This window comes from Anas platyrhynchos, chromosome 9, assembly GCF_047663525.1.
Source record: "Anas platyrhynchos isolate ZD024472 breed Pekin duck chromosome 9, IASCAAS_PekinDuck_T2T, whole genome shotgun sequence".
Lineage (NCBI taxonomy): Eukaryota > Metazoa > Chordata > Aves > Anseriformes > Anatidae > Anas > Anas platyrhynchos.
Genome location: NC_092595.1, coordinates 22,888,880 through 22,902,690, shown reverse-complemented (window position 1 = coordinate 22,902,690; position 13,811 = coordinate 22,888,880). Strand labels below are relative to the sequence as shown.

The following is a 13,811-nucleotide window of genomic DNA, read 5'->3' as shown; positions in this document are numbered from 1 at the left end:
CAGTCAGTGATGCCTGCTTTCCTCTACCTCTTTCTCCTGGAAATCCCCGGTCTCCTTTTGGACCAGGCAGTCCTGGTTGACCTGGACGACCAAAGCTTCCTGGTAGACCTTTTACTCCTTTAGGTCCTAAAATGGAATCAAGAAAAAACAGATTAATATAGCAATATTTATTCTAGATATTAGTAACTGCCAATCAATAGTTAAAATCCCTCCATGAACGTAGTTGTGTTAGAATAAAAACACCAGCACAGATTTTGTAAATTTTGAGACTGTCTGTAGTGTTACTGTCTCCATATTTCACATCAAGAAGATGGCAAGGAAGTACTGAATGTATTGCAGAAGAACAGATTCTTTGCAGATTCTTACAAAGAACATCTATATAAGTGTTCCATCAAGCAAGACACAAAAATAACTACAGAAATAAAAATATAAACCACCTTGTAGCCCAGGAATCCCTTGAATTCCTTGATCTCCTGGTGTTCCTGGGACTCCGGGCAGTCCAGGAGGCCCCTTGCTTCCTGGGACAGAGAATATTCTCCCAGAGATTCCAGGTGGACCTAGTAGCAAAAATATAATGAAGAGCCAGATACTTTACATTAAAAAACAAACAAGCAAAATAAAGTAGTAACAAGAAATCAAGATAAGTTAGCTGTTATTAGAATGAGAAGAGTTATAACAAGTTACCACGTTGGCCTTTTGGTCCCCTTGGCCCTTCTGCACCTTGTGGTCCAGGGGGTCCTTGATTACCCTTTTCTCCTAAAAAGGGAGATTGAAGACGTGTCTTTCTGGTTTGAAATGTTAAAACAATTGTCAGATGTTCAGAACTTTAAGTGTCTTGCGGTCAGCAGATTAATTTGAAATATGGGTGTGCACTTCTACATAGCTTTTGTTACTCTATAGTTTATAGGCCAAGTGCAGTCAGTTTACAAGAATTTGTTTCGATGTTTATCTCCCTATAGAGCAGTTCAACTCCCTTCAAACCCCATCAGTTATGCGGATGACTGTTAGGAAGGTTGTAAAGTTTTTCAAATGTTTGAAATCTGCTACGCAATTCTTTTTACAGTGTAAAATATAGTTATTCTCATCCAGGTTATTCTCTTGAAAGTTCTGCTGGAAATAAATAAATAAATAAAATAGAATTTTTATTAAGTCAGGAGATTTGACTATGTGAAGAAATGAGGGCTTTTGCTTAAGGAAATAGAATTTGTCTGTGCAGTGATTTTTCAAATTAGAACCACAAACTTGAAGTACACAATTTGCATGGAACTCAATGCACTGGGTTAAACCAGTAATGACAGTTTTGTATCACTGTAAATTATGTAACTGAAAATGAACATACTGGAGCAATGCAAACCTATATCATATTTAAATCACTAAAAGAAAGTTTCAAAAGCATTTTTAGCCAGATAAAACTAAAATCCACTAAATCCAACTAACCCTTAGGAATATGAAATTTATAAAGCCAATAAATTTTACAAATTGTCTACTGATAAGCTGGTGAATGAGAACATAATTGAGTCTATTCTTCTGGCAAGCAGATGACCCAGTGCTTTGTCTTTGAAATGCTCTTGAGTTCTGTAACTAAGATGTTGCCAAAAATCGCATCTTCTAGTAGTCGTGTGGCACTTCATACCATTCATACCATTACAACACAACATGCATATTACTGTATTTGGCACGTAGAAGTGTACATAGTAAATATATGAATACCTTTTACACCTGGAAATCCAAGAAAACCAGGGTCCCCTCTAGCACCAGGATAACCTGGTCGACCTTCTATTCCCTGCAAATCATATAACATCAATAATAAACAAGAAAATAGGCACTCTATGAAGTATACTTCCTTTTTGTTCGGAATATCTAAAGCATTGTGTCCACAGAAAATGCTGCAACTAAAATTATTTGCTCCATTATGAGCATGTTAGATATAGTCATATTATTGTTAACATTGTTCAGTAATACAAAATGGCCAAGGAAACAACATATCAGAAAGACCCAATAATTTCTTTTTGGTACATTTAAGTCTAACAGAACTATATTTCTGTATCTGTTTTAATATCTTTCCCCTATTATGCATTTATTTGTTTTCCTCTGGATGTTATTTTCATGGCAAGACTGAAGTTAACAGTTGAGTAAGAAACAAGTAGCATTTCTTTCACTGACTTTTGGACCTGGAGGTCCAGTGTCGCCGTTTGGACCTGTTGGCCCTGGTATGCCATCTGCCCCTCTAGCACCTTTGTTTCCTTTCATGCTGGGAGTGGGAAGACCAGGCAACCCTTGAAAACCAGGAGCACCTGTATAGAAACAGAATACCTAAAGATCACTGCCAACAGCATTTCACATACATTACATAAAACACAGTACAACATTCAGCAAATCTGTAATGGTACTTCATGTTTACTGTCTCTGCAATTCTAAAGGACATAGATCAATTATAAATCAGCAACAACAACAACAAAAAAAACCACTAATTTTTCTGTAGACTATTAATTTAGTCTGAGAACAGAGCTGAGTTCTTGCAATCCTTAATAGCACTACATTTTTTAATATCTTTCCATTGCAGTTATGCTTGGAATAACACCCGATATTTCACTTCTTTAAGCTGGATTTCAGCTGTCCTACAGATTGCAGCAGAGGGCAGCAAAACTGGGTGAACTGAAAAAACTTAGCATTATTTTAATTTACATCATTCTGTACAGACCATCCTGCTGTTTGCAATGATAAGATTGCATCAGATGGTAAAGGCACTACTTGCTCAATTATAAAGATGTCTGGGGAAGAACCCCCTTCAATTTTGAGTTTTAGACAGACTGAATTCAGCTTCCAATTATTGGTATATCTTTTCAGATAAAGAAGTTATAACAACACACCTGGTCTTCCATCTGCACCAGCAAGGCCTCTATTTCCTTTTGGGCCAGTAATTGCCATGCCTGTTGCACCTTGAAATCCAGGTAACCCCATTAAGCCAGGAGGTCCAACGGGTCCTTGATCACCCTGACGACCTTTCACACCTGGTGGCCCAGGAAAACCAGGCAGCCCCATGTCCCCTTTGATTCCTGCAGAGTATAAGTAATATATTTGAGGAGAGCTGTCATGATGGTGAGAGGCTATGATAGCTTTTAGAAACAGGACTACACAGAGTACGTGTGTCTACTCTAACACAAAGGTGGAATGCAGCCTTTGTTTTTAGCATGGCTAAATCCCCAAAGCCACCTTGCTACTCTAAAGCAAAATGGTTGTGAGAAGACGTGACTCACTGCAAGGGAGTGTACACACCACTTCTTTTAAAATTCCAGAGTTTGCTCATACAATGGAAGAAACTTGAAAGAAGGGCATAAAGACCAGAGCTGGGGATATTGTTTGATGCTACAGTCAAGAAATGCTAGTTTGAACATCAGAACTGGCAAATCCTATTAAACTAAATTCCAGATAAAAGCATCAGTATGAGTACAGGAAAATAAGAGACTATTCCGAACGGATTTTTTTAAGGTCAGTCTTGAGAGCACAGGGCCAAAATATGGAGGGAGAATTATTAATAATTTTTCTTTTTTAAGTAAAGCAGATCAATGGATTTGTATCAGTACTGTAAGTACAATGTGAAACCTAAAATACGGGAAGAGTGCCTCCTCTCCCCCCCAAGTCAACCATTCTCCTTGTGACTGCATCAACAAAAAAGAGGAAGTGAAGTAAATTAAAATACACCATCATAGCTTTCCTACGAACTATGCTTGGTGTTCAGCAACATCATCTGTTTTCATAAAAATATACACTGTTAATCAAATATGTATTAAAGTTTCAAAAGCTCTATAATCTGTATATTGCCTTCGCAAAACCACAGAAGTTAGTTCCTTTATTTTCCCTTTACAATAGTCTTAACTTTGCAAGCACGAATTCTTGATATTTAACATATAATCCAAATAATTGATCATAAGCACAGAATCACTCTTTATTTCCTCTGACACTAAGTGCCAATTTAAATAGCCAAAAGCAGGAGGTGTTTTAAAGATGCAATTAATGATTCTGGTATTTAAAAACAAGGCTTCTGCTTTCTGAAAAGACAACTTACCTCTACGACCAGGAACACCTCGAAGTCCAGGGATACCTCTCCCTGGTGCCCCTACAAAATGTTAGGTCATATTATACTCAGTAGTCCTGAAAAATTGCTAGAAAACATCATAGTTATCTAATATTTCACACATTTCTTCAGAATTCACTAATATTCTTCAAAATAACAATGGTTATTTTCCATTGGTTCTATCCAGAAATATGAATTATATTTGTAAGTTTTCCTTTAAAGTGGGAACTCTTATTTACCAGTTGTATTTGAGGTACAACCTATAATAATAAGATTTGCTTTTTTTTTTTTCCCCCCAGAGGAAAAAAGCAGAATAAAAATCTGTATTTCTGTTACTAAGAAAAATAAGAGAAAAACCATACATACCTATAATTACAACAATGATTACTCAAAACTTAATATAGAAAGACTTATTAAATACTATAAATGCTTTTCCAGTATATTTTTTGTAAATACTAATATACAAAAACATTCTCACTGTAAAATATGAAAACATTTTGTCAGAATTCAGCAGAGGACTGTATGCACGGATACTGATGACATCATATTTAAGTGAAAGATTTTACAACTCAAAGGCTAGGTCATGTAAACATTCACAGTTCATGTGAGTAAACACTGATTTGTTTCATCCTATTTCCACAAAAGAGCTGAGACTTCTTTACAAAGATTTTGGTTCTCTTAATTATTTTGAGATGGAACACAGAAGAACCACACGATACTTATGCTCGTGCAGACATTAATATTTTAAGGGGAAATTAGGACAAATCATATGCATAACAGAGGAGTGACATACATTTGTGTTGTTAACAGCATGTACGATTATGTAGAAAAACAGTGAATTATGTGCAATTTAAAAGCCTTCTACTTATTAACCTATCTTTGGATCCACAAAAGCTCCTTATTAATACTTTCCAAAAAATCCTTATCAGTTCAGCTAGGGAAAAAAAAAAGTAATTTTAAAACAGAATGAAAATATTTCACTGTTGTTACCTGGTTCTCCCTTTACTCCTGGGGGACCAGGCATACCATCCCGACCCTGATTGCCTCTTTCACCAGCAAGTCCATTTTCTCCAGGGTATCCAACAGCACCTGTGAATTATGAAGGACCACAGTATAATTTTCATTTTTTTTATTTTACACAAAGAGAGAAGATATGAATCCCCTTTTTAAAGATTTTATTAGTGCAAGTGCAGCTACTTCAATGATAGAAGCAACTATCTTGGTACATAAGCATTTGTAAAGAGCAGAATATAATTATTGAGTCCCCTGACCTTCAAGAAACTTAGCACTCCCACTATTTCCACAGGCATTAACCTCCTGCCTTTCAAAGACGTTTTAGGACTCTGCCTTTGATTTAATCCATGCTGGTGGGAATCTGTACAGGTAGTATGGTTCCGCTCCATAAAAATTCAACTTTCCTGTAAACAGCGAGTAGATTCTGATCTTTTCTGACTCTCTCGCTACGTCTGTGTAAGTTCACTAATATGATCCACAGAACCGCAATGTAATGTATACGAGGATCTGCATAAGAGAACATTTAATACGCTTTTTGAAGATAACGACTGTCACCAACATTAATGTAGTCTCCATATTGTTGCTGCATATCGACACAATCCCCCTTATGGTTTTTTTTTGTTTGTTTTTGTTTTGTTTTTGTTTTTAATGATTTAATCTTTTCTTTTGTGAAAGAAACAAATGACTGCAACTCTGCCTTTCCCCTCTTTCAACTTTAATTTATTCTTCCTCCTTGTATAGCTACATCTTAGGTTATTATTTTCTTTTAGGAGGTAAAACAAGCCATTCCTACGATATATGTGGATATTTCATCTTGAGAACTCTGAATTGAAAAAAAGAAGAGCAGTAAGTTCTACAATAGTGAAACAAAATTAAAATTTCTTGCCTCAGCTGAATTAGTAACATTGAGAACAGGCTGTTAAAGACTTTAGCTGGAACTGGAGAAGGTAAACAGAGCCTCCTACCAACATAAACAGAGACTGCAACTATATCAGGTAAATTCTAAAAAGCTCGGAAGAATATCAACTGCCTCATCACAGAGAAAATAACGAGCCAGAGGGCAGTGATTTGGGAGAGATGCTATATACCATACCAGGAGGGCCTATAATGCCCTGTTGTCCTGGGCGACCCTGCTGTCCTTTAACACCAACATCTCCAGGAGGTCCAGGTTTCCCTGTAAGAAGAAAGAATTTGGGGGAGGAAAGCTGGCATTATCACTTGCAATTCAGTTCAGCACTAGGCCCAGGCACAATCTGAAAACCCTGCTATTGTTTCTACTTCACCCAGCTGGGACCTATCTCTAGCTAAAATAAGCCAGCCTGGCTGTGCTGACTAAAAAGGAGCTGTTCGCATTTACAACATTTTAATGTAAATGTGCCACCCCACAGGCACCCTGCATAGTATTGAGAAATTCTCTTCTTCTAGAAGCACATCAGCATCTCAACACTCCTCCAAAGCAAAACATACCTGGGATTCCTGCAACTCCTGTTTCCCCTCTGATCCCTTGTGGCCCTGGTATTCCTCTATGTCCTGGCTGACCTTGGGACCCTTTTTCTCCTTTGCTGCCCAGAAGTCCAGGAGCACCTGAATCTCCCTAAGAAACAGCAGTTGCACACAAACAGGTAAAGAATCACATTGTATTAAATACATTACATGCATATGAACAATAGAAAAATATATAATTTTAATGTTTAAGTTTAATCATGGTTCATTATGATTTTCAGATGAAAATCAAAGACGATTAATATGAAGTCTTCTCATAACAGCACTGATCCTTTAGACATATCTAACAAGCAATGTCTATCTTTAATCTGTACAAACCAAGTTCAGTCTTAAAGTATTTTCATAGACTTTTCTCCAATTTTATTCTAACTCCTCTTTTGAACCAAAAATACATACCTTACATAATACACATCTATACAAAATAACAAAACATATATTTATTTGAATTCCTACAAATTTGCACAACAGCAATCCCTTTTTGGATACGCAGCTAATAAAGAAACTAACGGATAATTTGGACAAATTACAGGAGTTACAGTACAGTTTACAGCCAGCAACATATTTTAAATTATCTCATATGTAAAGATTCACAGTTGTTCAACAACCAGGATATGTGGAGTAAAATTTTCTAACTTACTTTTTATATTATATATTCCTAAGACAAAAATGCTATTAATAGACTTTCAAAAACCAACAGAAAAATTTTAGATCACACCACTTTACTACTAAGATAATTTTTCTGAAATTCTTGATGTACAAATATTTCTACCATAGACTTTTTGGACACAAATCATTGTTCCTAGCAAGTAAGTAACTTTTACAGAAACAATGCTATTTCCAAGCCACTACATTTTTACAAATAAGAAATTCTTGCATTGCAAGAAAAATGAAATGCAATGAACTCAGCATGTTCTCCTAAATACTGACCTAACGGGATTTCCATATGTATCATCACTAAGCTATCATCTACCAATCTCCTGAAAACTCTGCAACTCTTGCTTACATGTTATTCTGTTTCTGTTGTCAAAGGCTCTGCTTATTGCTTAATATGACAATGTTTCCACGGCCTTTATACCTTTGGACCAGGTTCTCCTGGGGGCCCAGGAGATGGGTGCCCAGGGTCTCCTTTTTCACCTGGAAAGCCACCATAGCCTGTTGGACCAGGGTCACCTGATGCTCCTGGAAAGCCTGGAGATCCTTTCTGTCCTTTTGAACCTGGAGAAACACAGATAGCAATTACATTCTTAAAAGGATCATCATCAAATATTACATCTCTTACTTTGTTAACTATTGCTTGTATTTTCATATTCACTTTTTCCATCAGAGATAGAATAATTTTTGTGCACTCAGTGATTTTTACTCTAAACACATTCAAACTAGGTTCTTATAAGTATCAGTATATAAATTAATTATATGTAATTTATTACCTGTAATTTCAATAGTCAAAGCTTACAAAAATAAAGACCCATGATCACTGGGCAGACATTTGGTTACAAAGTCAGATAGAGCCACTATATGTCACCACATCCTAACTAATTAACACCCTGAAATTGTTATTCGGAAAGTTACTATAAGCTATATACTGAGATGGCCAGCTGCAATACATCGGTAATGTCATGCTCCAAAACTAGACAGAGGGAGAACTCCATTCTGCAATTCAAGCAAATGGTGGGGTGATGAGAAGTTTACAGGCACTGCAGAGAATAAATCCCAGTCTGAGTTAAGTATTGTGTAGTGTGCTTACAGAAACACCTCAGACCTGTGTAAAGGCTCTACCAATTTGCAACATAACGTGAGAAAATAACCTGGAATTCCCATGTTCCCTTTGTCTCCTGGTGCACCTGGGAATCCTTGTCCTCCAGGAATACCTGGAAGACCCATAAATCCTTTGGCACCTGCAAGATGAAGAAATGAGCGTCATCTTCACGTGTCCAGTTTAGACACCGGCTGGCTGGCAGAGTTGTGATGAATACAGAATCCTCTCTCTCACACACTGCCATGGTACTTTTTGATTTTATAAATCAACAAACAGTGAAGCATAATTCTTCCTCTTGCTCTAGAAGCACATAGAATTATCATTAATGTTGTCAGGAAATCAAGTTAAAAAACAAGTATCTTCTGTATGTATCAAAATATAGCATACAGAGAAGTAAAGATGTTTTAATTAATCTGAAAAAATAGGTTCATTTTCTCACTCAAGATCAGCATGTATCATTATGGATGTGGGCATAGCGATGGCAGAGCAAAACTTTGTGAAATGGCTTAGGTAGGTCTATAATTACATTGGTTCTTTTTAAGACTACTTTTAACTGAAGACCTGTTAACTTCCAATATATAAGCCAAATATGAAGGCCTTCAACAGGGAAATAGAATCAATCTTAAATACAAAAAGCTTCTGAAATATTTTGTGCACACCTATGGTAAACTTAGAATTCCTGCTGCTTCTTTATGATAGTAGGAATCAAACTTCTCTTAAATTTTATAAATACCAAGTTTTATTCATTGGCCTCACCGGCTTTTAGATTTTAAGGTTATTATTATTTTATATTATTTAAAGTTAATATTATTTTCTATGTATCACCTCACATAATCATCCACATTTGGAAGGAAATAAAGAATCATTCAGTTGTAGCTAGTATGACTTTGAAATAGCAGCTTTTGAAATTGCTCCATTTCAGAATTCTCAGAGAAGCTTCAGAGTTAATATAGAAAACAGAGTGCTGCTGCTAGAGTTAAGTTTATGCGCTACTGCTGAGGTAACACTATCCTTGCTCTCCATTCTGTGATAACAGTAATTTTCAATATACATACTCCATACCTGGTACACCAGGTACTCCTTCAGATCCAGCAAGACCTGGGGGACCTTGTACACCTGCATATCCTTTTTCTCCTCTTAGACCCATGCTTCCTTGGACTCCTAAAACAATTTCATTAAACGAACACACATACAACAGCATTTTAGAAGATAAGTTTATATAAAGTTTAACATTTTATAACTCTTAAAACTAATGAAGCCAAAGTGGAGCACAGGACTTTTACTTTGCAAGAAACACAAGCAAGACACAAGCTCATGGTTAATGAGTTCTGTATTTCCTATATGGAGATGAAAGGAAATTTCTGAAACCTACCACACAAAATGTCTACACAAAAAGCCAGATAGCATTAAATATGTGCAACTTGTATACAGAGAGTCTATATTAATATTACACATAAAATAATAATTCTGGCAGTCAAATATTTCTAAGCAGACTTCATTTCTTTGAAATCCAGCATCCAGTTGGTAAGCACAACCATTTCTGTGCTCATGGACTACTAAATCATAGAATCATTTAGGTTGAAAAAGGCCTCTAAATTATCAATTTTAACTTTGCACTGCCAAGTCTACCATTAAACCATGTCCCTAGGCACCACATCCACATGTCTTCTGAATACCTCCATGGATGGTGACTTAACTACTTTGCTGGGCAGCCTGTTCTAATGCCTCACAACTTTTTCAGTGAAGAAAATTTTTCCTAATATCCAACCTAAACCTCTCCTAGCACAACTTGAGGCCATTTCCTCTTGTCCTATTTCTTGGTGCCTGGGAGAAGAGATTGATCCCAACCCCACTAAAGCCTCCTTTGAGGTAGCTGTAGAAAGTGATAAGGTCTCCCTTGAGCCTCCTTTTCTTTAGGTTGAATAACCCCAGTTCCAATTAGGTACAAAGCTGGCCAGAGCCATGAGGTGCAGTAGGGAAGATGGGTGAAGTGTGTAGAAACATGACTATGTAAGATGCATATATATAAATTTACTACCTGTGACGCTTTATTACTAATTTGACATTACAATGAAAGGATTTTTAAGGAATATAGACTTGTTAAAATGGAAATAAATGTTTGGTGTAACATCCAACTACCCCATAAAAGGCATTTATGGTGTTTGGCAAAAATTATTTCAAAGCCATGTCAATACTTTAAGTAGTTAAGCCAGTTTCTTCCATTTGTTAGAGCCCACTGGAACTGCCACACAGCTAACTCTACCTGGTTTTGAATGACAGAAAAATGAATAGGTACCTTTTGGGCCTTGCTCTCCTTTATTTCCAATGCTAACCAAGGTCTCAGAAGGTCCAGGAAAACCTTTATCACCTGGTTCACCTTTTGCTCCAAGAAACCCCTTTCTTCCTTTTAGCCCTGGGAAGCCAAAAGAACCTGCAAGAAAATACAATGACATTTTCTGAAGTAGCGTGTCTAGGTGATAGCATGTAAGGGAAGCAATTAAACTCCATCTCTAAGGTCAACAACATATGTAAGTACACATGCCAAATCAACAACTTAAACCAGCTTCTTGATTACTCAAAACATCAATAAACGTTTATGACCATGGATTATTATGAGAAATAGTTATGGTATCTTGGCATGAATATAAATATAATCTTATAGCTGTTAAACAGATATAATATGTTGAATATGAATGAGACAAAAAAAAAGGGGGGGGGGGGAAGCTCTCTTCTTTATTTAGAAAATCTCCAACCATTTTCACACATACCTGTGAAATGGAAAAGGTGGCAACTCAATATTGCTAAAAGAAAATGTAATTCAGCCTGTAGACGGCACAGGTACAGAAGTCAAATATTTACCAAAGCACAAAGAAGTTCTGGTCATTAATTGACCAGCACATACTCAGGAGTGATAACACATCAAGATTGATCACAAGTCTTCTTCAGCATGACAGTTCCTATATTCTTAAGGAATAACAAAAACAGATACTATAGTCACTTACCCCTGACACCTGGGTTGCCTGGACTTCCAATCATGCCTGGGGGTCCAGGAATTCCTAATGGGCCCATTATACCTGGCTCTCCCCTAGGGCCTGTGGAAAGGAAGCAATAGGAACTTATTTAATCAGTGAAACATCAGAAAGGCATGCATGTAGCTGTCAGATAGTTAATCAATTCTTTTAACATTTTCTCCATTTCTATAACATGTCATAGAAGCAAGTTTTCCAGCTTTTAACTACATGAACTGCATTTAAATACAGATTAATGTGGGTAGTTTGAGGGGTTACTAACAGCTGCAACAGCTTCAATCAATGAATGAAACAATTAAGAGTGATTAATGTATCTGAGATAGCCATCCTAAGCTGGGAGACCCATATCCGTCACAAGATGTATGGGAAAGACATTCCTTTCTGGCTCAGGAGCTAGAGGCCAGCTGGGACATGACAGCTCATCTCAAATGGCATTAGAAGCCTAGGTTTGGCCTACAACTTCATCTTTAGTTTTACAGGTTGTATATATAAAAAGGTATCTAGCATCTCCTTGCAACAGGATAATACAGGATTTGAGAATAACGAAAAATCTTTTTTAGAGATAAGCAGCATTACATACCCAATTTTTTGTGCTCTACAAATCAAGTTTGAACACATTTCTAAAAGAAAAAAAAACAAACCTATGGGGATTACTTACTTAAGTAAAGTCAGCTCTGGTTAACATGATGGAGTCTGATCTGAGTCACAACTCTCATAGACTCAAGGTCTTCTTGTTGTTTCTTTTTTTTTTGGCATTAACAAGCCATCTGTTTCAAAAGGGATGCCGAGTAAGATCTTACCTTACACTTTCATTATGCTGGGAAGCAGCTTTGAACTAGTTAATGTCCTGTTGCAAGAATGTTGCAGTACAGAAAACAATGGGAAGTAGTTTCCTATTCTAAGTGGAGTGCTGTAGAATATTCAATACTCGGTCATCATAGCTTCACGATATGCTAGTCATTCAGGGAATGACAACTGACTTGTTTTCCATATAGATCATATAAATGTATATATGAAAGCTGCTAATGGAAAATATTTCTGCATCCTCAATTTACAGTCGATGGCATGTTAGCATGACTACTTTTTGTAGAGACTGACTAATTTTCTATGTCAAAACAGGTATTTGGGGAATCCTTACCTGGCACACCATCGATTCCTGGTCTTCCAGACTGTCCCTTGAAACCAGGTAATCCTGCGTTTCCCTGAAGACCGATTAAGCCAGGTTCCCCTGGTTTTCCATAGATTCCTGGGATACCCAAGCCAGGAGGACCAAGTTTTCCTTTTGAACCTAATGAACCTCTTCCTCCTAAGAAAAATGCATGACAGTATATGTAGGATACTTCTTGCTGGAAACCTTCATCTCTATCTTGCCATCATGAGTATCAAGCTCTTCTTGAGCCTGTTTGAGGGCTATACAGTAAATCTATACAAGACAATATACACATTAAGGAGATCTTGAAGAGATTTAAAAGAAAAAAAAAAGACAGTAGAGACAAAAATAAAACAAAACAAACACCCCACCAATTCTGCATTCATCCTCCAAACACTCTTGAGTATGCATTTTCATTCCCCCACAGGATGAAAAAGTCTTAATCCATTTTAATTAGTACATGTGTTTTCCTCCAATCCATAGACTATGCATCTTTTAAATGTGATGTTGCATAGTAACCTATAACCAATATCCATAAACAACTTCACGTCCCGCATGATATTTGAAGGCATAAATATAACCCAGTCACCCGGCCAAATGGCACATTTGAGTTGGAAGGTCCTACCTGGTGGGCCTGTAGCTCCCTGGCCACCTGGCAAACCTGGCCGGCCAGTAAGACACTCAGCAGGTTTCCCTGGAAAACCTGGATCCCCTGGAACTCCAGGTGAGCCAGGATCTCCTAAAAGAAAGGAGATTGGTTTCATAATGATTTAGATAGTAGTTTGAGGCTTTGAGTGAGCATTGTTTGACTTGGTTTCCTTTCCTTAACACAGGGAGGTAACTTGCTGTGTATCTGGTGCTTGTTTGACCACAGTACCTCTTAGGCCATCATCACCATCACGTCCAGCACGTCCTGGTAGGCCTGGAAGTCCTGGAAATCCTGTATCACCTTTTGGGCCAGGAATGCCACGACCTCCTGGTGAACCAAGTCTGCCTGGCTCCCCATGAATAATCATGCCTGGGTCCCCCTGCAACACAGAGATGTAAACAACACACTTGTACTACGTTTTGCAAGTCTGTCAAAATATTCTTTCCTCCCCACAATCAACTAGCTTCTTTAATTAGGGTTATCACCTCCATACCCTGGGGATCTTTCACATTTGTAATGGCTGTAGTTCAGTAGATCACTGGATGTTCCTTATTGACCACCTGCAGGTTCCACACCAGAAGATTAATTTGTCTAAACAGCTTTTGAACTGTCTCATTGCTCTAAGAAATTGTTCC

The 13,811-nt window shown here is 37.3% G+C and overlaps 1 protein-coding gene across 2 annotated transcripts in view; it reads right to left on the bottom strand.

The window, feature by feature from the left end:
• The window catches only part of COL4A3 (collagen type IV alpha 3 chain), a 61,966-nt gene that overhangs the window by 6,632 nt on the left and 41,523 nt on the right, over positions 1–13,811 (bottom strand). For both annotated transcript variants that reach the window (XR_011811307.1, XM_027464711.3), the window contains exons 30-47: positions 13,405–13,555; positions 13,153–13,266; positions 12,516–12,683; positions 11,351–11,440; positions 10,645–10,779; positions 9,411–9,509; positions 8,398–8,487; positions 7,668–7,807; positions 6,557–6,683; positions 6,183–6,263; positions 5,066–5,164; positions 4,067–4,117; positions 2,871–3,056; positions 2,164–2,294; positions 1,711–1,783; positions 685–756; positions 438–557; positions 28–126 (exon numbers count right to left, since the gene is read on the bottom strand). Coding sequence is in view for 1 of the 2 variants with exons in the window: in XM_027464711.3 (XP_027320512.3) it covers positions 28–126; positions 438–557; positions 685–756; positions 1,711–1,783; positions 2,164–2,294; positions 2,871–3,056; positions 4,067–4,117; positions 5,066–5,164; positions 6,183–6,263; positions 6,557–6,683; positions 7,668–7,807; positions 8,398–8,487; positions 9,411–9,509; positions 10,645–10,779; positions 11,351–11,440; positions 12,516–12,683; positions 13,153–13,266; positions 13,405–13,555 (2,026 nt within the window). In the remaining variant the exon portion in view is untranslated. The remainder of the gene's footprint in view (positions 1–27; positions 127–437; positions 558–684; positions 757–1,710; positions 1,784–2,163; positions 2,295–2,870; positions 3,057–4,066; positions 4,118–5,065; positions 5,165–6,182; positions 6,264–6,556; positions 6,684–7,667; positions 7,808–8,397; positions 8,488–9,410; positions 9,510–10,644; positions 10,780–11,350; positions 11,441–12,515; positions 12,684–13,152; positions 13,267–13,404; positions 13,556–13,811) is intronic.